General features: G+C 41.7%; 1 protein-coding gene across 4 annotated transcripts in view; it reads right to left on the reverse strand.

The window, feature by feature from the left end:
* Nucleotides 1–26,220, reverse strand: part of XKR4 (XK related 4) — a 314,292-nt gene that overhangs the window by 10,249 nt on the left and 277,823 nt on the right. For 2 of the 4 annotated variants that reach the window (XR_012157213.1, XR_012157211.1), the window contains exon 3: nucleotides 15,552–17,667. Coding sequence is in view for 1 of the 4 variants with exons in the window: in XM_073331149.1 (XP_073187250.1) it covers nucleotides 16,721–17,667 (947 nt within the window). In the remaining 3 variants the exon portion in view is untranslated. The other 2 variants (XR_012157212.1, XM_073331149.1) reach the window with 2 other exon arrangements.

Genomic DNA, 26,220 nt, shown 5'->3' on the forward strand with positions numbered 1-26,220 from the left:
ATATTCCCCAGGAATTTCTACTGTAATGCTTTACTGTATTGATAGCTATGTGGTTACTCTGGCATGGTAACATGTTAATCTAAATTTAGGAAATAACATAGAAAAACCATGCTCGATATACTATACTACCTTCTGGAACCACTTATTTCATGAAGTGGGTTTAACTATCACTCTATACCCCTTTTCTGGTTCTAGTCTCTTTTTCTACAATTGTACAGACACCCTTAATGCAAACTCTAAAGATCTGTTATGCTCATTTGAAACATATTAATAAAAAGACAATTAACTTATTCAGGAATAATAGACAGCAAATGCTGCTTTGCATTCATTAGAGAACACTCCTGGAAGGTGCTTCCATAGACTGCGGAAAAGTTCTTAAGAGCTGGTCAGGGCCCTTATATAACTGAGCCCTTATTGAGAATGGCTTAATTTAAAAAAGACCTCATTGTTGCTTCTGAGCTCAGATGAACTAATTACAGTATGTTGGTTCCTTCAGTAATTTTGATAGGGCAGGCCACCTTCCATCTCCATATTACTCCATGGATCATGGGTGTAACCGGGAACAGAATTTAGCCTAATTCTGCGAACCAAGAAAAAACAGTGACTTGGAAATGTTTATACTCATGACCCTAATTCCCGCATTATGTTGCTATGCCATGCTCTGTTAAAAACGTTAATGGGAGCTATGCGTGTGAATTCCCCACGCCTCCATGGGGAGAACAGAGCTTTCTACATATTACATAGATTTAAAGCACGGTGTTCCATTCCCTCCCCCGTGCATTCAGGTTTGATTACAGGTTGAAATTACAGTTACATGAAATGCTGGTGTGCCAATGAAGACTAATGTGAAAAGGATGATTTATTTGCTTTTTACTTGTTATTTTCCCAGCCCAATAAAAAGAGGTTTTAATATCAGTAAGTTACTATTAAGGAAGGTAGTCTTTGTTTGATACATTATTGCTCTTGTGTTACCCACAAAGCCCACTGAAATCTCACATGGGGGGCTCTATTCTGCCCTCAGTGCCATCACATAACTCCCATTAGAGTTTAATAGAATTTAACTTAGGCTTCTGCACTGAAAGTAAAATTCCCTTGGGCCCTCCACACCATTTAAGTCTCATACTGGGTTTGTGGCCCAGCCACAAAGTGCACCACAGCAGGGACCTCTGTGCCCACCTTGCGTAATCTAGCACAAAGAGTTATGATGGAGCGGATCACGGTCAGAGTACTGGATACACGTTCATGTGACTCTGGTGCCTCCAATGTCCTGTGCAAGTAGTGTGGAGGGCTACAGCTGCTTCGCAAACTCAGAGGCTGATGTTTGGCTGTGGGGTGCATGGCCCTGGGTGAGGGCAGAATTTTACCTCCAACTTGCCCAACCTTCTCCTGCCTAGAGCCCATTAATTCAGGCTTTAGATAGGAGACTTGGATTCCTCTTGAAAGAGAAACTTATAGTTGAAAACATAATCCTTACCAAAAAAAAAGTTTTCACTTTTGATCAAGAATTTTAATTTACTACAAAACTCTGAAGTTCACCCAATTACCATTTATCCAGCTATTAAAAGAACATCTCTCCCCAAATGTTTCAATTATATTTACAACTGACCCTTGATGATATAGAGACCAATCCCTTCTTCCATAGAAGGCAATGTAAAATTCCCATTGACGTCAGCAGAAGTCAGGAATGGGGCCCATAATGAAACCTGACTGCTGTCTGGTTTCACCTGTTGGTAAAATTAAAGTGAGCTGGTTTTTGGAAAAGATTTTACTTAAAAGATCCCATATAAATAAAATTAATTTGAAGACATAGTGGATTTAAAAACAAACAAATCCTTATTTAGGATCTGATCCAGTGCTCATTGAAGTCAGTGGAAAGACATCCATTTATTTCAGTCAGCTTTGGGTCAGGCCCTAAATTGCCTGGCAAATCTGTTGCTGTCTTACAATGCATGCAAATCCTACCACGGTACAGTAAGTGAAACAGTACTTACATGCCTACCAAACAGCATTTCTCAAGCAATTCAGCTATTTTTGCATAGTTGAAAACCATTCAAGAAGCCTGTGTATGCATGCAACATATCCAGGTCTCAAACGCTTACAAAATCAACTGCCTCAAATTAAGAGCTACTTTGGAAGGCACGCCTGTCTTACTGCTAAGCTAGAAACATACACACAAGTATATACTAAAGCAAAACAGAACCCAAAAGTTCAATCTGAACAGCAAAACTGTAGGATGCAGGTTTCAGGATATACATGGGAGAACCAGTTAAGTAAATAGTGAATTCTGTGCATGAGTTTAAATGTCACATTTGGATAATGCACTTTTTGGACACTTATTACTGGATTTTTCTGTTTGGGCCAATTTGAACTGCCTACAAAGGAAATACTAGTATTCCAGTATGAATTGACTAGTTATATTGTACTTGTCAATTTATTTCAAGAGAATGGTATCTATACATCGGTCCCGCTTTGAGCAGGGGGTTGGACTAGATGATCTCCTGAGGTCACTTCCAACCCCGATATTCTATGATATGATTCTAATATAAGAAGACTGTAGAGGGCTACAGGCAGTGGCGGATTAGCTCAGCTTGGGATCTGAAAAGTCAAACTGGGTTCGTCATCATAAACATAGTGATTCTAAAACTAGTATTTCCTTAACTATGCTGCCCAGAATGCATAACACAAAATAAGAATCCGGCTGCCACTGTTCAAATGTTCTTGAACTTGGAATACCATCCGGGGAAATACCATCCAGGGGAAAAGACCAACTTTAAGCAATGGTCATATTGTTAGTCACCTGTGAACAATATATGACTTGAAGCCTGAACAGCAAAAGCTCTAGTCTGGCTGAATTTTATTTATAGGACAAAATTTACAGGGCCAGAGTCAGCCATCCCATTGGATTCAGCGGGAACTGTACCCACATCAGTGATAAATTGGAACCATCGTGAGGCAAGGTTTGCTGATCAAATATTATCTTTGTTTATTGAACCTTTCTTTGCTGTTCTGTGGTGGTAAAAATGATCTCAGAGACAAAAGCCATTTGCTATGAGCATCTTTCTTTCTTTCTTTCTTTCTTTCTTTCTTTCTTTCTTTCTTTCTTTCTTTCTTTCTTTCTTTCTATATAATACAAAACAGATGTGGTGCATTAAGGTACAGTTGTTCTCTTTAAAAACTTGCTGGTTTTTGCCTTGAATAAAATAACTACAATTACTTCAGTATTTGTAGGATTAACTAAACTTTCCTATTCTCATTACCTCAACTACTACAAATGCTGAGGCAAAGCTATCAAAATAACTAAGGCATCATCTAAGGCAACTGGCAAGTTTGTAAGGGTAACCATGGTATATTCAGCAGTAAGTTATAAGAAAGCAAAGTATTGTCAATGGCATAACTTGCTTTCTCATTCTCTCATCACCATGAGTTTATGTGATATTTCTAACCAGGTTGGGGATATGGAGATTGTGTGTTTTGCAGGAACAAAACCTCCCAGAGAAGTCAAAATAATAACTGATAAATCTTGTGAACTTGTTTTTGTGAATTTGTAAACAAAACAGACTTGTGATGACAGCACTGCAAACTTAGAGGAAGGTGGTGCATAAAGCTGTGGTACCCTGAAGCGAATTGCTGGTTCAGTCTGGGATGATTCAATTGCTCATTTTATGAAAGACAGACCTCGTGACACAGAATAACATGCTGCAAAATTCTTCAGCAGTGCTTTCCACGCTGAGCTGACCAAGCAGCAGAACATCAAAGAGTAAGGAGAAATATCATTAAGGGCCACCTACCCTATAAGACTATAAGGCTATCACCTAACCATAATAAGGCCATTACCATCTAACTTCTTATTCCATTGAACTCCATAATTCTTACGTTTTATTATTCTTTTTTGGCCTTTACATTTAAAAGTGCATGCACACTTTTACATTCTCCTGAGCTGTACACAGAAAACAAGCTGATATAAGTGTGAAACTGAGGATTGTGCGCAAACAAGATATGTGCATGTGCAAATCCAGAACCTAAAAGCACACATTGGGTACAGCATGTGTAACTAGAAGCATAAAAAATGCACAAGCACTTGAAAAACGTTGAGCCTACAGGTTTCAGAGTAGCAGCTGTGTTAGTCTGTATCTGCAAAAAGAAAAGGAGGACTTGTGGCACCTTAGAGACTAACTAAGTTATTTGCGCATAAGCTTTCGTGAGCTACAGCTCACTTCATCGGATGCATTCAGCCTATAGTGTCTCATGAAAGGAAAAGTCCATTTTAGCAGTCTAGCTTAAAATTATGAGATGGCAGAAGCCATCTTGAATCTCTTCTCAGTAAAAGAAACAATAACAACTTTTTTGTTGACCTTTAACTTAATGTGATCTCTTAGTTTTCTGTAAATCTTTGATTTTTACATTTAACAATAATCAACACACCCACACAAAATCTTTGCTGCTAATGAGCATGGTTTGCAAGGACAGTGGTGTATTTTATTGTTAATAAGTAACCACTGTCTATAGAAATAAAGTGACATTTTAAAGGCTATATTTTATATCCTGTCTTTCTTGTGCAAATGAATTACAAACATTTAAAAACCTGGAGATTTCCTCAAATTGAAATTAGCAGAGGAAGCAGCAGTTGCATCTTAAAATAAATAACCTTTTGGTACTGGGGCCATTTTTTATTGCTGTTCAGAGAATCTAGGTGCTTCTCCACACTGCCCCGCAGTTTTCGCCTATGGGTGTGTGAATAGTAGTGCGCAACAAAGCGTTGTACTGTAACCCGCCCCTTCCTCCCCATCAGGCTGCCGCAGGAGTGAACTAAAAGGTTCCTAGCTCGCATTAATATAGGCCTCTTCCAACAGGACTACCTGAATGTCAGCTGGAAACCTTTTAGTTTGCATCCACACGGGGGAGTGACAGTGCAGCACTTCGGTGCACACTGCTATTCACACGTCCATAGTCCAAACTGCACGGCAGTGTACCTAAAGCCTAGGTCTAATGAAGGGGACCAATTTGAGAGCTCTAGAGACTGAACTCCTCTCTTTATTCACTGAAAGCAGCAGTGCCATCTTCCCCACGCTGCTCTACAAATGTGCCTTTATCTTGACTGGAGAGAGCATTTGTCTTCCTCTATGGCCTCTCAATCCTATGTCTCTCTGCTGAGATTGTCAATTATGATGTGGGTATGTTTCCGCAATAAACTAGACTGAGGTGAGACCAACTTTAAATCAGCAAATAGTAATGAACATTTTCAGTCACTATTGATTTGTGCTAGTTTCATCAATGCTCTTTTTACAAATTGCATTGAAAATTTACCGTCCTACCATTTCAGTGCTTGTGAAAGGTACTAGAGTAAGTACTTTGCTGAGTAAACTTCTTTGCTTATTCACAGAACAGGTATGGTACAGGCACCAGTAGAGACTTTCCCCACTCTGCCCCATACCAAAGTGCCTACATTCTGATCTGGTGTTACCATTGCTGGGGTGAAAGTATATTCTCCCCAGGTCCATTCAATCCTTGGCCTCAGTGCTGAGGTTGCCACGTACTTCTGTTATGTGAACTTTTCTCCACTAGGAACTGATCACTTCACAAAGGCTGATGAAGTCATGAGCTAGAAATGCCTTTTTGGTCATTGTTGAGCTTGGCCATAGTTGACCAGATGATCTAGTGGCAAGGTTGTGTGTCTCATTCCCAGTACCCTGAGCCATTCCCACCAATCCATTTTTAATACAACTTCTTACGTGTATGAAACAAATCAAATGGCTGAATGATTCATAAGATGAATGATGCGAAATTAGGCAGTATGAATTTATTAACATATTTCTTGTAGGTTTCTTTCTCTCTCCAGCCCTAGGCACAGTATGGCACAAAGCTAACAATGATGTTCTTTCCTCCTAACTGATTGTTTGCTTGCAGTAGCTTGATTACATTATTAAAAGTCATAAATCTGCAAAATTAAAATGTCTCTTGAATTAATGAACTGCAAATCACCTTGAGTAACATTTGACAAGTTCCAAGGTGTTTCTGTAAAAATAGAAAAGTGGGGATCAATAGCATCAGCAAATACATGCTGGCACCGTGAGTGTATTAATAGTGACGGGTGCCCTTGCTGCTGAGATAAAGAAGATTTTTTTATTGTTCACATAGCGCTGACTCTGGGCTAAACCCTGCCCTGACCAGGGCAGAGAGAGGAAGCACAGAGGAACGTCTTGTGTCATCAGTGAAATGTCTCCAGCTGGCCAGGGAAGTACTCCATGAGGAGTTTTGGGGCAGGGAATGAGCTATGAAATATACCTTGATTTTCCTAAGAGCAGGAGCAAAGTGTGCCTATGGCTAGTATTTGCTGCTGACCACAGCACATGCATTAACTGGCTGGAGGGGAAAAGGCTACCTAAAATGGACACCACCATGGTTCTGTGTGTTATGGTGTGCAGGCTGGTGTGTTAGCCAGTTTTTCCCCTTGTGCTCTGTTGAGTTCTGCTACAGAGATTCTGCCTCACTGTTTGTGAGTGCATGTGTGTGCGTGAGAGGAGGTAGCGCGCCTCCTTCTTTTGCCCTTTTTCCTCCCTTGCATGTTACAGCAGTATTGGGCCACTTTCACCTTTCATATGTATATAATTCAGATCTCATTGGAAAGCTATCACATCTTTTCAACTCCGTCGTCAATATGACCATTCAGATCTGGAACTCATAGGTATTGTACACATAAAACTCAATGCAGCAAAGCACTTAAGCATGCACTTAACTTTAAGCATGAGTTATCCCATACCTTCAAGAAGACAATAGGCCAACTCGTGTAAGGGCTTTCTTGATATACATAATGTAACTGCAGACTCAAGAGTCTTTAGTGAGCATGCCAGTGGTTTCCTCCTTAGCTTTATAATATGTGTTTTAATTCTCATCAAACAGGTTAAGACATGGGTGCACTGAAAATAATGCAGAATAAGAGAGAACAAAGACATGGCTCTTTGATATGTTAGTGACCTGTGGCTTAATTAAATTAGTTATACATAGATGCACTAGTAAGACATTAAAAATATTTTTGAAATATCCCCTAACGTGCACTTGTGTTGCATTTAAATTGGCAGATGTAACATTCCCTTAAAATATATGCATCTGATATTTTCCATACTACATAATGCATGGACTAGCTCCTCTCTCCTTTTAAAACATGTATATCTGGCAACAGTAGCGGCGTGACAACAAATCCTTATAGTATTCTGCAATCAAAATTAAACTAAAAACACACTGGGCCTCATTCACCACTGGTTACTCCAGTTATGCACTGTAGCTCTATTGATTTTAGTGGCATTCCAGGGGCATTTACTGGAGCAATGCAGTGGGGAATTGGGCCTCCTAATGTCTCTGCTGATATTTGTCCTGTTTTCTTTGACTAACCAAATTTAATATTTATATTTAGCACCTAATCCTGCAACCCCTGCATGGGAGTTGTGTGCATGGACAGCTTGCAAGAGTATTTATGATTCTTTCACTGTTTTCTACAGGTTAGTGTGCATTTTATTTTACTTAGCTTTTTAGATGATTAACTATAACTGGAGGCATCTTCTATTCCCCATCTTTTTTATTAAACTACCAGCATTAGATATTGTACAACAGTCTCCCCAAAACACTAAAAGTGAACTATGCTCTCTCTGTTGCAGTTATCACTTTATTATTCCTTATGATGATAGTTCACTAGACTTAGAATTTAATATAGATCAAAAACAACGAACTGTCAGAGACTTAGGGCCTGAGTCTCATTTACATTCAGGCCCCCTTACACTGCATAAAACGGCCTTAGTGTAAATGAGAATCAGGCCCTGGATTCCCCCCCCCCCACATTCTACAGTTTGTAAAACAGAAATAATCATAATCATTAATAAGAAGACGATGATGTTGTAAATACAGAGGGAGAAATTCATCGCTGTGCAAAAGCCTGCACAAGGCATGTGTATTATGTATGTTTGAGGCCTTAAGTGGCACTTAAGTAGTGCTCAGCCTTCTGTTGGACCCTCTGCACATGAGGGATTCTCACCCAAGCAGAACTGTTTTATTAAAGATTGATCAAAATCCCAGATTAATGTTTTTTAATAATTTAGCCTTGGAAGGCTCAGTATATTTTTTGACCCTCTCAACACACGGAAACACTAAATGCGCTACAAGAATAAATATGTGCAACTTTAAAGACACTGTAAGTTTGGCTGAGAGGTCTTTGCAATGTCTCTTGAAATCAAAAGCTTAGGATGGCTATTTGAACTTTCAAGGAAACCAATGATTTGTGAGGGCTTGTCTATACAGTGGGGTAACGCACTTTATGGGGGTGGGACGTCGCAAGCGCACTAACCTGGTGCACATGAACTTGTCCATGTAGCCCCTGCCGGTGCACTTTTTACATAGTGTTGTTTGACACAGCATTACGATAAAGAGCAGGAGGGACCCTTTATGTGCACCAGTAAGGGCTACACAGACCACTTAATGCACAGCATTAAACCTCATAGAGTCCATTACCCTGCTGTGTAGACAAGCCCTGACATGTTTTCTCCCTTTCACACAGGCTTTGGATTCTAACCAGGGTGAGATCTTCAGATGGCCTATGCCAGAAGCCACTGGAGCTATGCTAATGTGCACCGAAGTACTTTGTCTCTTTACACTTGTACAGCATTATTAGCAGCAGACTCATTTCCATTGTGAAAACTCTTTACTCTGTATTTTACTCTGTAACGTCTGCACTATTCTGTGTTAGGGGCCAATTCTGTTCTTAATGAAGTCAAATGAGACTTTTACGATTGACATCAGTCAGAGCAGGATTGAGCCCTAAAGGGCAACTTCTACTCTCAGTTGCACAGACTGTACACTGTTGGTGTGCAGCCAGAATATTGCCACTAATGTATACATAATGCTTTCACATTTGTATTTAACATAATCTAAACATATAATGGCATTAGGATCTGCCAGATAACTAAATTCACAGTTACCATCATTTTAAATGTAGGGTGTGATCCAGCACGCTTCTGAGCACATCCTGCTGTGTGCGCTCAGCTCCTGCTGACTTCCATGGGAATTGAGGGGGCTGAACACTTCTCAGGATTGAGCAGTACTCTGGGACTGAATCTTTCAGACCTGATCCACAGGCCACTGAAATTAGCCAAACGCCTCCCACTGATTTCAGGGGAAGCTGGATAAGGTCCTTAGAGCTCAGGCAAAGGTAAGAGTCCTGGAGCATTAAAATTAGTTTGTTATGTCAAATGCTGAGGTCCAGGAGAAACATAAAATGTTTTCAGATGCTAGTTACCAACCAATTCATACCCTGTAGCTCTTCAGTTTGCCAGAAACACTTCAGTGACTTCCTATAGCACACGCTTGTGCTAGAGAGCGTTTTTACAGTGAGTAAAAAATACAACATCAAGGAAGAAAAAAAAAGTGTAATTCTATTACAAATTCTTTGTGTAAATCTATTTCCATTGACAAATGTTCCCGTCCAACACTTTGGGAATTGCAGAACACAAAGTGTGTGTGTGTGTGTGTATACACTCGTTATCCCCACATGTATAATCCAAAAAAAAATAAAAATTTATACCTGTGTGTTTGATATAGCCCCAATGTGAGCCCATTGTTTGTGTAAGAAAAACAAACAAACAATCTTCATAAACAGTACTGTTCAGGGTAAATATTCAGGCCTATTTATTGCATACCCATGGAGTGACTCATTAGCACGCAACTTCCACAGGCCATAGGCAGACGTCCCAGTGGAGCAGTGACTATTCCACATGCTGCACGAGACTGTACAGGGTCTGTTTACCTTTAAACCAGACCTTTCTGACCGCTGCCAGCAGAAGTGGGCACATTGTGGCTGGAGTGGAAGTACATCAGAGCTCCAGCTCACTTGCTCCACCTGCTGGAAATGCAAAACAGTTGCATAATAGCCACTGATTGGACCTGGAGGTCTTTTTGCTCCCAGACCATGAGTCACTGCCCATGGACTAAGAGACCAGACGCAAATATCCCTGTCCAGGGGCTGAAGTAAGGGGATGCAATATACCTGTACAATTGAAGGGCATATCTGTTTTAGGCACAGCTAGTGCTCCGCTACTGTAGTTTCCACATGTATTAGCAGGTACATTTTAAATTGACCTTGTCCTAATCATTTCTGGAGAACAAAGTTTTGGCTAAGTGTTTTTTATGAATAGTGAATTGTTTTTATCTATTACATGCAAATTTTCTGTTATTTGGTAATTTATCTTACCAAATCCTAGCAACCCCCTAACCCCCAAATGTGATACCCACAACTCTTCTATAATATAGCTAAAATGCCTTGGTCCCAAAATTACCCCATACCATAATTTCTAGACGTGTGGATGGCACAAATTACTCCGTACACATGCTGGAGAATGCATCTTTCTGAGCCCGCAGAGCTTACCGACAGACGTCTCTTTCAGCCCCCTTGTGTCCCTCCATCAGCCAGATACTTATTTGTTTCAGAGTAGCAGCCGTGTTAGTCTGATGCATCCGATGAAGTGAGCTGTAGCTCACGAAAGCTTATGCTCAAATAAATTGGTTAGACTCTAAGCTGCTACAAGTACTCCTATTCTTTATACTTATTTGTGTATCTGGCATCTTCCCTCCAGGATCCAGACTAGACATGTGGCTTACTAGTGTGTACTAGATTTTTCCCAGCACAAGTAAGTAAGTCCTAATAATGAAATCTAAAACATAACTGCAGGCTTGAACTCCAATATTTACATGAAGTTACTTTTGATAAATTTGTTAGTTCTGTTCCAGAGTAAACCATACAATGTTAATTTGAAATGACTGAAGTTGGATAGACATTTTTCAAAGTCCACTTAACAGGAATAGATCAACAAATAAAAAAATGTCAACCAGACAAACTACAGCTATATTAGTGTCAGCACTGAAAAGAGAAAAATGAGTAGCATCACTATATCTAGAGTGCAGTTTTCTGCCATAGTTGAGCGCTATTAAGTCCTGATCCTGCTGTCATCAGAGTCCACAGCAAAGCTCCAGCTGACTTCAGGGTGGAGCTAATAATGCAGACTGAGGGCCTGATCCTGCAAATCCTTACCCAGAAAAGTCATCCTTACTCATGCAAATTGTCCACTGAAGTCAATGGCCCTAATTCTGATCTCTTTTACATCAATGCATATCAGGAGAAATTCCACTAAAGACAATGAGATTACCACTGTAAAACAAGTGAGATCAGAATCAGGTCCAATGGGCTACAAAAGTCTTTGCAAAATATCAACATAGAATTTAATTCAGTGAGATTATTCCTATAAGGACGATTTGCATAAACAAGTTTTTGCAGGATCATGCCCTCAGTTCTACGGTGAAATTTGCATTTGATTGAACAGGTAAATCATCTTGGAAACAGATCACTGCAGCAGTTTAGAAATGAGTAAAACTGATACAGAATTTCTCTAAAAATTTATTCATTCATACTAATTGTAGTAACCTGTTTAAAAAAAAACAAAGTGAACACGAAGAAATATGGGAACAGTGCAAATGCAGAATTGCGTATTCAGATCTGACTGTTCTTAGATTTAAACTGATCTGTTCTCAGTTTAAATATTATCTGTTGTAGCAGAATGAAGAGGAAAGGATCCATATGTATAATAAACAGACATTTTTTCTATAACAATTGAGGATGAATTTCATAACATGTGGTTTATAGTGTATAAATGTATGTTTGCCATTTGGCTTTCTGCTGAGAGCGCAGGCTTCATGTGAGTTAGCCTAATTGCTACAATTAGCAACATTTAAATGGCTCATTGTGTTTTTATATAATTCTTCCCACATTTTGTGCTGTTGTACTACAGAATTAGTAATTACAGTGTTGAGCCTGTTAATTCACGGGCACATGTTGTGATTATTTTCGTCATGCACCTTCTGCAGCAGCTCAGCCGAAATAAGCTTGTTCAGATGGATTCTTGTCTGTCCGTTCAGTTTGGATGAATGCAATTTACTCCGCTTCCTACCACGCACAGGGGCAACAGAGGCAGCACTCCAAACCCAGCACTCTGCTGAAGTCATTTCCTTGGCATTGTGCAGGCCAGTGCAAGAGGCGGGACAGTCACAGGGTAAATTGCGGCATCTCAGTCACATTGAACTGCACCACTTCAGAGAGTGAGCAGCAAAACAATAGCAACTTTGTTAGCTGAAGCAATGATGTAGCCAAATACCACTCCAGGAAGTGTGTTGGTTTTTTTTAAGGCTTTTGATGAGCTTCAAGGAAAGATGAACAATGAAGAATCACTTGAAAAGCTTTTTTAGAAACAAATAGGCAAATGGTGAATATTTATGATAACAATGAAAACTAAATATTTATATAACATACTGCATGTTAAAATGATAAAGAATCCCTTTTCAAAGATCAGTGTTAGTGCTTAAATGACTGGTTTGCAGTTATTTAAATGGTCTTTTCTGAAACATATAAACCCATAAACTTTAAAATGCCCATGTTTCAGGACAGTGTTTAAACTGCTCCATTTCATTTAGATCTACTGGTAAATGTGCACAGCTCACTAGACAAGGCTAATGTGAAATTAATTTCTAACACACAGAGGCAGTACAATACTTTTCCTCCACCAGAGCATAATTTTGAGCTTTCATTTATTTATGTGTTTTATATCATTTTCCTGTTTTTCTGCAATGGAATGTTAAAGAATTGATTTTTGATTACTTCAAAAGCAAAAGCTTAAGTTTTAACATTTCGTTTTTTCTATTGCCATCCTACTTGAACTTTATTGGTTAATCCTAAAACTATCATTTGTGGTAAAAAGAATAGTGCATGTCCATTATTAACTATTCATAAGGCGTACTGAGGTTTCTGGAATGGGCTGTGTTTAACAGAGAGAACTCCTAAAAAAATGTTCTTACCACTATTTAGCTTGACTGTTCATGGCAAAACAGTCAGTCTATGTAGTTCATTGCAAAGATAGATTTTAATGTGTATTCTGATCGCTTTCCAACTATCAGTGATATTGACGAATGTGACAAATGAAGTTTTGGGGGATCAAAATTTTACTTACTATAAAATGCTTCTTTCTCCATGAACACAACTGGATTAATTTCTAGAGAGAGGCTATGCATGCTAGAAAAAAAAATGGTGGCAGACTAGAGAAACTGAACTCTAGAAAGTAAAAAACCCAAAGCAAAAATCTTGTGATGCGAAGTTTGGACTTTGACAAAGTTCCTTTAAACAAAGTGCTTCTGTAAGCCTCACCAAAACTTAGATTTAGGATTTGGAAAAGCACGGCACACTGTTTTCACACGTGCAGGTTTTTAATTATTCCAGTAGATGTCAATATCTAGTATCGTTTTCAAAAGACCTGGAACTAGATTCACAAGGGAGACTTAGGAGTTAAAATGCTCAGCATTGCAACACCTAACTTTTAGGCACCCTGCCACCTCGTGGAATGCACAATCCCATGGTAGGCACTTATTCAATGAATGGGGAGAGTTAGGCGCCTAAAGAAGAGATTAATAGAAGCCAGCAAGCAGAGCAGGGAGCTACCTAAGATAGCCAGAAGGAAAGGCTAAGGAGAGGGGTGGGGCTTCAGAGAGACTTAGGCACCTAACTCTGGGCAGGAGGAAGGTGCCTGTCTCCACTTGGGATTTACAACTGTGAGCCCTCTCCCTGAGTTAGGCACTTAAACCAGATTAGTCCTTTCTCAGGAATAACCCAGGAGGAGGGAAAGGTGGTGGAACAGCTCCAATAGAAGAAATTGACAGACTCATCCCAGAATACCCTATAGTCCAATGGTTAGGGCTCCCATCTGGAAGAGTGAAGACCTGTGTTCAAATCCCTGCTCTACAGCAGGTAGAGAAGGGATTTGAACCTTGGTCTCACACACGCAAAGTGAGCATGCTGACTACTGGTAAAAGTAAGGGGAACCACCTCCTCCACAGGTTGTCTTTTTTGTGAGGTTAGGCATACTCTGAACATGCCTACCAGCTTGAGTCAGCTGGGGAGAGCCTAGTTTATGAATCCCACTAGGGCTTATGATGCCAAGCTGCTTAGTGGTGTCAGAACTTAGGTGACTGTTTGCATGCCCAGCAGAAGAATGTGAGGGACCTCAGGGACTTTAATAGCTGAAATGTAGGTACTTAGGGATTTTAGCACCTGCAGGACTAAATGGTAGCTGAACTGTGGTTTTGTGAATGCCAGTGTGGCTTAAAGGCTGGACATAGCCATTGTGAATCTAGTCCCTGATGTTTCAGGTAAGAAAAACTTGGGCTGCTTGGTTTGTATAGACATCATTTCTTTTACGTGTTGATCTGGTGTGTGCTTATGGAATGAAAGCTCTATTGAATTTGATTAGACAAAGGACTTGATTCCCCAAAACTTTTTAATTGGTTGTAGCAGCAGTGTATTTTCTGACAAATTCAGAATAATGTCTATTGAATAATCAGGTGAACCCCTGTGGAAGGGGGAAATCACTTCTTATAAGATTTCATGTTCTAACTATCAAATGATCATTTCATTTAAAAATGACCATGCATGCAACTGGCTACTGCTTAATTTGCAAACATCTATGCAAATCTTCGAACTTGGGCAATTTTTCTGGTCACAGTAAAATTTTGCTATTTTTCTCTCTTGCAGATTCCTGCCCTTTCAGAGATATTTTGTTTTGAGGATCTTGCCCCTACCAAAGAACAACAGATTTTGAACATTTCAGCAATAAAAAAATTATGTAAGTACTGAAAATGGCTAATTGAATGTATACAAAGAAACCATATGCAATGTAACTTCTATTATTTCATATTACAAATATTATAACAGGAAAGACTAAACGTATCCAGGAACATATACAGCAGTGACTACACTTAATATACCTGACAGTGGTTAAAATATCAAAATCACAGCTCTTCTCCACTCTGACAATGCTGCTTAAAACAGTTGTGCTCCACTTTCCTAAAATGGATGGACATAGTTATACCGAGTTGTTTCTCATGGAAACCCTTTGGTGTCTTTATAACCCACCTATACTTGAAACAGGATTCACTTTTTATGGAATATTCTAAAAGTACCCATGTAGGCTTTCATATGGCATTACACTGCAAAATAAATCCATAATGTGTGAAAAACATGTTTACATCAATCTGTGGAGGCCAGTTGATATAATTTGTGGACCAGTTCTTAAATTCTATCTTATTAAAGAGAATGAGATGTATTAAAAGATTTGCGGTTTATAAAAAGTAACACCGTTATTATATACCATATTTTTACTTTACAAAAATATTGAAATAATCCATGAGTTATTCACTCTGCACCAGCTTTAAAAAAAATACTATCAAATTTTGACTTGCATCTTTAATGCAACTGAAAGCACCATCAGGGGATACTTTTAACAGAAAGAAGGTACCATTGACTTGATCATACCTAGGGAGGTATAGCATTTAAAACCCAGAAGCTTGCAGCAAAAACACTCATTTTACAAGTGAGTCAACATCATTTTTAGATAGATATGGAACCATGTCTTGAATAGTTTCAAGAGGGTCTTCCACATAGCTTGGTTTAATTGTACTTGACTGTATATACTTACTAACAGGTGGCTGAAAGCCTCTAAAAGACATCACTTTCACCTTGAGTGGGGGAAAAAAAACAGAGCTGTCTGTACATGTGGAGAACTTGATTGTTCCTTCCTGCTTCCTGCTCTTGTAGGCCTCATGCCATTCATTTTCTGTCCCTCAGGCAACAATATCAATCTTGTAGTTATACAGTGTTTGGCACTAGAAGGATACGGCATGTTGCGTCTCTTATCACACCTGCATACATTCACACACAGAGCCATGCATTCTGAGTCCTGAAACAGATTTAAGTTACAATGTGTTCATATCCTGATGCTTTCCTCTCAGAATCTGAACATGGTCCTCAAAAGTTCAGAGTATGAAACCCACACTTTCCTTGTTCTTTCTTTTCCTTGTTCCAGTTTTTGCAAATTGAACACTGAATCATGATTATCATTTAATTTACATCACTAAGGGCTAGAGCTCCTTGTTCCTGCTGAAAGCCAGAGGTGAGCTGCCTAGGATTTCTGTCAAAAGTAACTGAAATTTTAATTAAAATGAATCTTGAATTCTATAGAAAACTAGCAGTTCTGTTGGTACTAATGCTTATTACCTGATTAATCAGACTCTAGTTTACTCTCCTTTGATAGGCTTGCAAACATGACAGTGTACTTTTTTGATTGAGAACTATTTTGCAAATCTATTCTAAACTGAATGGTGTATCAGCTGGAGATTTAAGGATTATACTCCTATTTTTGCAGAAACCAGAGTTTCTATAACAGCAACATTGCCTGGTACAGCTAAGCTATTTTGACAATTTTTTTGTCATTAAATAAGCAAATATCAATTACTCATTTCTAAAGTAAAATGCACTACTGGTTAAAGTTGAAAGCTCTCATCAGAATCTTCCTGTTGATTGTAAGTATTGTGTAGCAGAGTTTCATAGCAGCAAGGAGTCATGAGCTGGGTCTATTTCCCAGCTGAAGTAATACGTTTTTTGAGGCTCTCAGGTGATGCTGCTTTATAAGTGAACTGCAGACAGACTGCAGACAGAGGATCAAATGATAATCATGATGATAGCCAGACTATGAAAACTACCACTTGCTGCTCTGTTGTAGTATGCAATTTAGTTATTGCCACAGCCCTACTGTCAACCCTTAATTTGGACTGTAACTTTGTAGCTTCTTCAAGTCTTTATTATTTTTTATAAAGTGGTTTCATATTCCAAGCGCTCCTGAATAAGGGCATCGTCTTTATACTGTAGCCGTGGAGGAGCGGGGGAACATTCAAAAGCTAAGATAGCCTTCCTCAGGCTTCTGTCCAACACGTGTCTCTCCCAGGCTGGGTATCTGTTCCTGAACAGATCAATTTTAATGACGGACTCTTCAATCCTTGGCGGCCGGGATGAAGGTGTTGAAGGTGCAGTGGGCCTTACCTGGAAGACAGGCACGCACCCATCCCTCTCTGCCAATTTCTGATCCCGATCACTTGTGACACTCCGATTGTTAGAGATAGACCTTAGAGTGTTTGTTGCCACTTCTGGGGGCATGGTGAAGGCAGCGACAGGGTCCTCACAAGCACAGCTTGGCGACTGCCCAAATCTTGGTCCATTGGGATGAAAGAAGGCATAGTACATCAGCATAAAAACAATGCCAGTTAAAAAGCTGCTGAACACCACACACAGTGCTGGTATGGCGAAAGCATCAGAGATCAGTGGGGCCTTGTACAGATACCAGAGAGCACTCAAGGCAGTGTTTTCCAAAAGGATCACAAAATAGTATATGAAGAGCCTGCAACGTGTCCTTCCTTCCTTGACATTGAACCAGCTAAAGATATAGATAATCCCAACAACCATATCAAACACTATCTCTTCCCATTTAGTGATACAGAACTCTGTTTCACAATGGACGATCCAGAAGGTCATGATACACCAGTGGAGGACTATGAAGATCCCAAAGTACAGCTGGAAAACTGAGGCAAAGAGAGCAAAAGTAATGACCCTAGCTGCAATTGTGAAGAAATGCCAGCAAAACTGGATTATAACAGCCATATAACTGATGGGTTTCTTGTCATCGCGGGAGTCACGAAGGGCTTTCTGGTAGGAAGCCAAAGCCCAAGCCAGGGACACAAGAGATGCTGCAGCTGTAAGACCTAGAAAAAATAGGAGATGCAGTAAAGGGTTAATTAGTGCATTAGAACTTGGTTGGAGCCAGTGAAAATACAGCAGAACCTCCATAATCACATTGTGCTAAACCGCACTCTTCATAATTAACACAAGAAATTCAAACGGTATCCCAATTGCTCAACAGTCAGTTAGGGACAGAGCTCATATTACTGAGATTTCATGTTTTTACAAAGTGGACTGCATTATAGTTGCTTGTGTACCATCACATGTTACAATGAGTGCAATTAAACTAAAGTTGACAACCTAAACAAAAAATATCCTGTGACACATTATTTTGCCTTTCCAACATGTCTGGTGACTTGCTAATTCACAAAATTCAGTGATTTGCAATAGAGCTCTTTGTCACCCTTCCCCTCTTCCACGGCCACCTCTGCTTTGTCCACAGCTTATCTAGTTACTCTCTCCTCCCCTCTCTCCTTTGTGCTTCTTCTCCTAGGTCACTGTCCCCATTTCACGCTTTCTTCTCACATAGTCAGTGCTCCTTCTACCTGACCCCTTTATCCCTTACTTTTCTTCCTACTCCGATCTCTCCGCTCTTGTAATTCTGTTCTTTGTTCTATGTTGTAGAAGTGCCATCTCAGATCAGTCCTCCACTCTGTATGATGTGAAGTGTGGGGAGCTGAGTGCCAATCACAGAAGCGCTCCTTCAGTTCTGTGATGATCATGGAGTCTAAAGATGGGGAAAGTCCCACTTGGCCGTCAAGTTTCTCCCTTTCTAGTATTTTGTCCTGCCTCGTTGTGTCAGGTGGTGGCTCCTCTGTCCCTTCCTTTATCAAATTGTTTGATGGGTTAATATATCTGACTGAGACTTTCTTGGTAGCCTAAATATCTCTTTTAAAATTTCATCACATCCATCCTAGTCATACTGACTTAATATACTAAATTTTTCCTCTTTCTTCTAGGTGTAAACATCCACCAAGCATTCATAGACCGTTATCGTGCCCTTTAGTCATTGCTTAGTCAAACTACATTTTTTTTATCTGTTAGTCTTTTATCACAATTCAGCCAGTCCAACAACCTGACAATTGGTTATTCTTCTCAACTTCTACTGTCATGGATAATGGGACACTTGAACAGCATAATCTTCTTGTGCTCTGAAGATTCATCTTTGCACCCTGTGTCTACTCTCTCTTTCCTAATTTTGAGAAGTACTGCCTCCAGAACAGTCCCAGAATCAATCAGCATTTTCCAGTTTAGAGGTATCAGGATAGCTGACCTAAGCAAGACCCTCTGAACAACATCACTTTTTCCTGCCACCTTGAGTCATTGTAGGTAGAATGAATAAAAGTCTTTCTAGGACAGTGACAGGTCCTCTGAGATACTGTATTAAACTACTCTGAAAAAGTGTGTCTGCTGTAAATAGAGTATAATGCTGTCATTGTGTAGTATAAGGAACATATGGGAGGGAACTTTCAAAAATCAGCCTTTAAACTTGCCTCTCCAAAACTACAATGCAAGTGTTGAGGCATTCACTGGTTTGTGCATACATGCTGCAATAACATGCACATAATGGACTCTGAATTCATGCTAAAACTTATATGGTGTTTAGGAATCAAAGACATTATTATTATGAACAGGAGTCAATATAACATTTGTATAACTCTGCTTAATGGAGGAAAAACCAGAGCTGTTTATAGTGGGTTTTATTTGTTTAGTACATGATGTTATTTGCTTCTAAGGTTCTGCAGCATCACAGTTCTCATGTCTTTCTGCTGTATCTCTTCAAAGAACTTCAAACACCTTTTTCATACTATTGATTCTCTTGCAATCTGAATATACCTCTCAGTTGGTAAAAATTGGAATATAAGTGAAGTCACTTAATAGATAAATGGAGCTCCTTGACCCACAACTGAGATTGTGCAAGAGGGTTTTGGAAGCCAGGGAATGATCAGATCAGTTTGGAAACAGGAGCTAAGGAGAGGCCAGTGACTAAATATTAGGAGAGGAACCATGGTACTAGCTGCATAAAATTCACTCTTGACCTACGTGCTCTCACGCAAGTAACAGAATACACTTCCTAGTAAACAGATGGTGGAAAGATTAACCTTATACTGTCAATACCTTATAACCTAACTTATACTCTAATTTTCCACCTGGTTTCGGTTGTTTCATTAACACTTAGCTTGTGACCAGTTGGAGTTATTATTAGGGTGGGGAGATATTTGTTATAATACATTGTGACATGTTTCTGTTAGGGCTGTCAATTACAAATAATTAATTGCAAGATTAAAGAAACTAATCATGATTAATTGCAGTTTTAATCACACTGTTAATATTAGAATACCATTTATTTAAATATTTTTGGGCATTTTCTATATTTTCAAATATAGGGTCACAGCTGGGGGCTCTGGGTTTCAGCCTTGCTCAGGGCTTCAGCTGCTCTCAGGGCAAAGGGCTCCAGCCACCCTGCTGCCCAGGGAGCGGCGGCCTGGGGCTGCTTCAGCCCCTCTACTGCCAATGCCTCGTGCCCCATCCACAGGTATGCAATTAACATGTTAATTTTGCATTCAGTTAATCGCAGGCATTAACTGTGATTAATTGACAGCCCTAGTTTACATAATTCTTACTTTTGATCAGCTTGAAGTACTCAAAACTGTACAGGCCCCAACTTTTACACAAACTGCCCTGCAAAACTCTTGTCTGAATGTCTAATTTGGACATTCAGAATTTCACCTGGGAGAATCAGGGCAGCAGCCATCTTGGACAATTTTAGTTTGTGGCGAGAGGTCATGACCACATCATGTGCCCAGACTTGCACCAAATAGGTTGGGACAGAGGCAGCCAAGGATGATGTATGCATGCTGAAATGACCTCTAGCAAAGAACAGCTCAGTAGCGAGCTCTGTGCCCCAAAGATTCTACACCACAAGGTCCAGTCATAGTGGAGCACTAATCTGAAGTTCAAAGATGATGGTGGGTGCACAAGGAGTGACAGCGTCTGCTGGGTCTTTCTTACAGAGAGAACGGGCAGCAGCACTTTCCTATCACTTTGGAACTTCTCTCAGTCAGCGTGGCTGGGGGTTTGAATGACGGCATGCTCAAATTATAGGACAGAAGACACAGGACCATTCTGCCACTGTACAGCAGAACCAGCTTCGCCTACGGTGCAAGGGGTCAGGATAGTCATGAAGCAGAAAACCGCCATTGTGGGCACTCTTTATGCTGCAGTGAAAACAGTGGGCTTCTAATCTGCCCCTACCAGTGATCCTCAGTGGGAGAGATGGGAACCAGTAGAAGAGCAATGTGACTTTAAACCAAAATTTGCATAGACAAAATGAGGAAAGGGAGTCTGAGGTTGTAGACACAATGTATGTTTTTAAGGTGTGACAGCAGATAAGCCAGCGTGTTTCTTTCAAAGACCCTACAGCGGGTCCAAGTCTCATCACTGGTACTGTCTAACAAGGGGACCAAAATAAAAAGTCCAAACCATGCTAGAAAACAAATCAACTACAGGTTAAATATAGTAAATCACTAGCACTATACTAATAACAGCAGCCATTAATAAAGTGATGGGAAACTATGGAAGAAAGAGCTCCGAAAAGTAACTCTAAACCCATGGAAGAGCCCAGTAGACCAACAGTCTTCTTTCACGGACCTCTCTGGTGTTGTCCTCATGAAGAGAGAGACCACTGACCAGCTCTCTGGCTTTGGTGGATGGGTTGCTCTCGCTGCAAATGTTTTTTGGGGTTGCTGTTCCTCTTAAAATCTTTATAGTCTTTGGCATGTGTAACAATACATGGCCTCCATTCACAATGCAGTAAGAAGTATATTCCAGCCACGCCAGAAGAAATACCAGATCCAATGGATATGGTTTAATTAGGCCGCAACTTTATTCACATAAAATATCTGGAAGTACCTGGCAAAATAGTGCAGGTCAGAGCCCTTTCCTTAATTATTTCCACAAAATCCACAACCTGGTCCCAGCTGTCCCTTACCTGGGACCCCATCGCCCTCCCTTGTATAAGGTTTATGGGGGCTTTATAAAAGGAGGGGCGACTCCCTGCTGTTCCAGTTGTGGGAGCTCCAAACCTTCCTTCCTCGGCTCCCTTATGGGATGCTTTCTTTTAAATCCTCTTCCAATCCATTTTATCCAATAACCATATCCTTTCCACAATGAGTACCTGCACTGGACATGTGCCACAAGGAGGTGCCAGCAATTTAGTTTGGCTGGCTCACTCACCAGGTTCCCGGATATTTACTGATTCCTTACTTAATATTGGACACAAATATATCTGCTCCCTCATTGGATGGGTGTACCCCATCCTCCCTGAATAACCTGGGTGTCCAGTAAGATATGTCCAGATGAGGAATTGCTTAACCCTCCTTGGTTACATATGAATCTAGCTACCTCCCTCTTCATGTGGCCCCCTACCCTATCAACCTGAGGAGGTTCCATGGCTCCCCACCATACCTTTCATTGCAACACTTCAAACCAAATAATGAACCCCCAAGAAAAATCACGGCTCTCCCCAAATCTTCCTTAGCTCTGATCATCAATTCAGTCCCCTTACACATTCCTAAATTGTTTTCATTGAGATGAAAAAATAAATCCCATCCAATGTTTGCTAAAGATGGTACAAGGACCCTCAGCTGTTCCCAGAGCATGCTGCTCCTTGATCCATTCCTTTGCTCCCTCCATCCATGCCAACTCAGACCTGTCTCAACACTGAGCCCCAGCAGTGAAACTATGGGCCAAATGCACACTATTATGCCCACACATCTGGGTACAAATTCCTGTGCCTGTTCACATGAGCCTGAAGGCAGGAATAAACACTATGAGTTTTGCACATAAAAATCTCAGAATTCCCCTCCTTATCAGAAGGTTCTAACCATGTATGTATTTAGATGTCACCTACTGATATGCCTGATTTGTTGGGCTCCCATTTGTAGCCTTTTATTTTATTTAAAGTGAATTTAGTAATGTGGTATTATACCTTCCTGGGTTCGGCTCTGCTGGCTACAGTGAAAGTCACCTCCAGTAGTTGCTTCAGATTTACAGTCTCTGGGAACACAAAGACCAATGATAGTGACCACACATACAGTCACAAGAACACGGTCTAGTCTGTTTTACAAGTTTTATTAAAGTTACCAGCAAAGTTATGAATACCCGACCATATCAAAATTCTATACAGACCTATGCACAGTTTATTGGTGGAATTATACTCACATCCTTCTAGGTCAGCTGTTCTCTAGCTGTGGGTCAGGATCCCAAAGTGGGTCACAGCCCCCTTTGAATGGGGTTGCCAGGGCTAGCTTAGATTTGCTGAAGCCCGAGCCCCAGGGCCAAAGCCAAAGCCCGAGGGCTTCAGTCCTGGGCAGCAGGACTCAGGTTTCAGGTCCCCTGCCTGGGGCTGAAGCCCTTGAGCTTCAGCTTTGTCTGCTCCCACCCAGAGCGGTGGGGCTCAGGCTTTGGCCCTCCCACCCAGGGCAGTCCTTTAATTATATCAGCCAGACTTCTAGTTTGGACTAATTCAGTCTTTCTGTCTCCCTTTCATACCCTTTCCCATCGACATTTGTTGTTATAGGTTATTATGACATCTTATGAATTTACACTCCTCTTACAGTAGAGTGCATAATTAGGCATAATTAGGTGAGGGTGAGTGGACCCCTTAGTGGACTAGGGGATTGCAGTGGTGGGAAAGGAAACATATGCGGGGGCGGGGAAGGGAAGCCTAGAACAGCAGCAGCAGTTGAGGAGGAAGGGAGAGTGGCTCCTTGCAGTGGGGGCTGTGGGGGCTGACTATCTCCCCATACCAGATGACACAGCCTGCTCTGGCTGAATCCAAACACCACCTGGAATGGCAGACTTCATCACAGCCACCTGCCTTTCCACCCTTGTGTCCTTTCTCTACCCCATCCCTTCTCTGTCCTACCCTTCTGCTTTTTCCTTCTGTCTAATGAGAGTCTGGTTTAGCCGGCCAAGACTATATTTTGTAACACTCCTCTAAGCCTGTGACCCCAAAAAAGCTAAAAGCAATGTCCTAAACAGCCTGATGCTGGTACGAATTTACCATATCTGATATGCCTGATAGGATGGTGTGCCTTGCCTGTGTTCTTGCAGCAGTGAGGTTGCAAGTGAATGTCAACACTAGTGATAGATGCATTTGCTTTTCTTTTCTCTCCCCTTTTGTGTGTATTTGTCTTGTTTTGTCTCCTGGGAAAGGGGATTGGACTTTAACAACAACAGTGACAGCGACAGCTCCAGTCCATCTCAACTAACTTCTTCCCCACAAAGGACGGTTATTACTCTCTTTGTTACCATCTAAAAGACTCTCAAACAAGGGGTTTTTTCCTTCTAAAAACACTCTTCAGCTAAAGGGAAAAGGAAAAAAGGTTTGTTGTTAAAATGAAAGCCTTACTTAATACTTTGCAGTTCAAATGCTTTAGCTCTTTTCCCTTCTCTTCTGCTTTGCTAATAAAAGGTTACAGGATTTTAGTGGTGTGTTTGCCATGGTTATTAAGTAGGCTGAGCAGCCACGTAGCCAGGTGGAGGGAACAGGGGGAGCGATCCAAAAAAAAAGGCACCACCCGTGGCAGCGTTTTTACTCACCCAGTGGCGCGCCGGCGGCAGGCCCTCACTCCGCCAGGTGTCCTTGGCACTGAAGGTCCCGCCGCCAAGGTGCCGCCGAAGACCTGGGGCGAGTGAAGGTCCCGTCGCCGAAGACCCGGAACGCCGCCGGGTGAGTTAAAGCGCCGCAGCAGGGGAAAATTTAAAAGGGGCCAACACACTGACAAGGCGCCACTTGTGCTCAGTTTGGGAGCAGCCACTGCCCCCCTAGCTATGCCACTGAGGCTGAGGTCTCTGGATGCCAAACCCCGAACTTTGTTTAACACTGTTTAATGTTGGGCAGTGACTGGGTTACGTTTACACCTTTGGCCCATGTATTCCATCTACCTTAATACAACAGTACCCACCGGTTTCAGGCGGGGTTGTACTTGGCATAGCTAAGCCGTGCCTCCCCTGCTGCTACCCATGCTGGTGCAGCTACACTGCTATTTATACCTGTGCTAGCTTAATGTGCACAAGTGGGGGACTCACACCCCTAGCTTGTAGTGTAGGCGTAGCCTAAGATGACAATGTTTCCCTTGACATCCATATTACGTGCCTTTAACGCAGGGGCGGGCAAACGTTTTGGCCTGAGGGCCACACTGGGTTTCCAAAATTGTATGGTGGGCCGGTTAGGGGAGTCTGTGTCTCCTCAAACAGCCAGGCATGGCCTGGCCCCCGCCCCCCCCACTTCTCGCCCCCTGACGGCTCCCCCAGGACTCCTGCCCCATCCAACCCCCCCCTGTCCCCTGACGGCCCCCCTGGGACTCCTACCCCATCCACCACCCCCTGCTCCCTGTCCCCTGACCACCCCCGGACTCTCCACCCCTGACTGCCCCCTGCCCCCCCATCCAATCCCCCCTCTCATTCCTGACTTGCCCCCTGGGACCCCTGCCCCATCCAACCCCGTTCCCCGCCTTCTGTCCGCCCTGACCCCTATCCACACCCCTGACCTCTATCCAACTCCCCCTGCTCCCTGCCCCTTGCCCCCTTACCGCGCTGCCTGGAGCACCGGTGGCTGGTGGCACTACAGCTGTGCCACCCAGAGCACCAGGTCAGGCCGCGGCTCTGCAACTGGGCTGCCCGGCCGCCCAGAGGGTTGTGCTGGTGGTGTGGTGTGCTGAGGCTGTGGGGGAGGGGGAACAGCAGGGGAGGGGCCAGGGACTAGCCTCCCAGGCCAGGAGCTCAGGGGACGGGCAGGAGGGTCCTGCGGGCTGGATGTGGCCCGTGGGCCGTAGTTTGCCCACATCTGTTTTAACTCCTTCTTGGTTGGCAACATTATAATCCTCACAGAATGTGTCCGACTTCCATAAACATGCTGCTTGAATATAGTGTGATCTTAATTCTAGCACCTTTCATTCAAGGATCTGAAAGTGGTCTGCAATCATTGAGTTAGTTAGTCTCACAGCAGCCCACTGAGGTAGTTGAGTATTAGACCAATTGTACTGATGGGTAAATTGAGGCAACGATTGGTTAACTGATGTGCCTGAAGTCACAGAGCAAGTCTATATCCAACTCAGGTGTAGAAACCAGGCTTTCTAAATCAGAGGCCATTGTTCTAATCACTGCGTACACTTTTCCATTTGGGTATTAGAGTTCAGTATGATTTTGCTGTCTTGAATAATTGGGATTTCAAAGCAGAATCTTTGATAAAACTGTCTAGCAATTTTAGTGCAAAGCAGATTGATCTGCATCAGTTTTCTCTCCACTAGCATAATCAAGCACTACAGTCAGTGAGTTCAGACTGGAATACAGTTTGTGTCTGCTCTGGAGTAGTAGAGCCTCTCTGTGCATTTGGATCGTTGCAGGGCTACGTGCTGGCAGATCAGCTTATTAAAAAGACAAATGGCCCTTATATTTGGGAGCTACTGCCACCTGAGTCCATCTCACTTTACAGAAAGTGGTGAAGCTGTGAAAATAGGTCAGAGTAACTAGGACAAAATGTTCATGAATTAGCTGTCCAGCAGTGCTGT

Source organism: Lepidochelys kempii, chromosome 2 (assembly GCF_965140265.1).
Source record: "Lepidochelys kempii isolate rLepKem1 chromosome 2, rLepKem1.hap2, whole genome shotgun sequence".
NCBI lineage: Eukaryota > Metazoa > Chordata > Testudines > Cheloniidae > Lepidochelys > Lepidochelys kempii.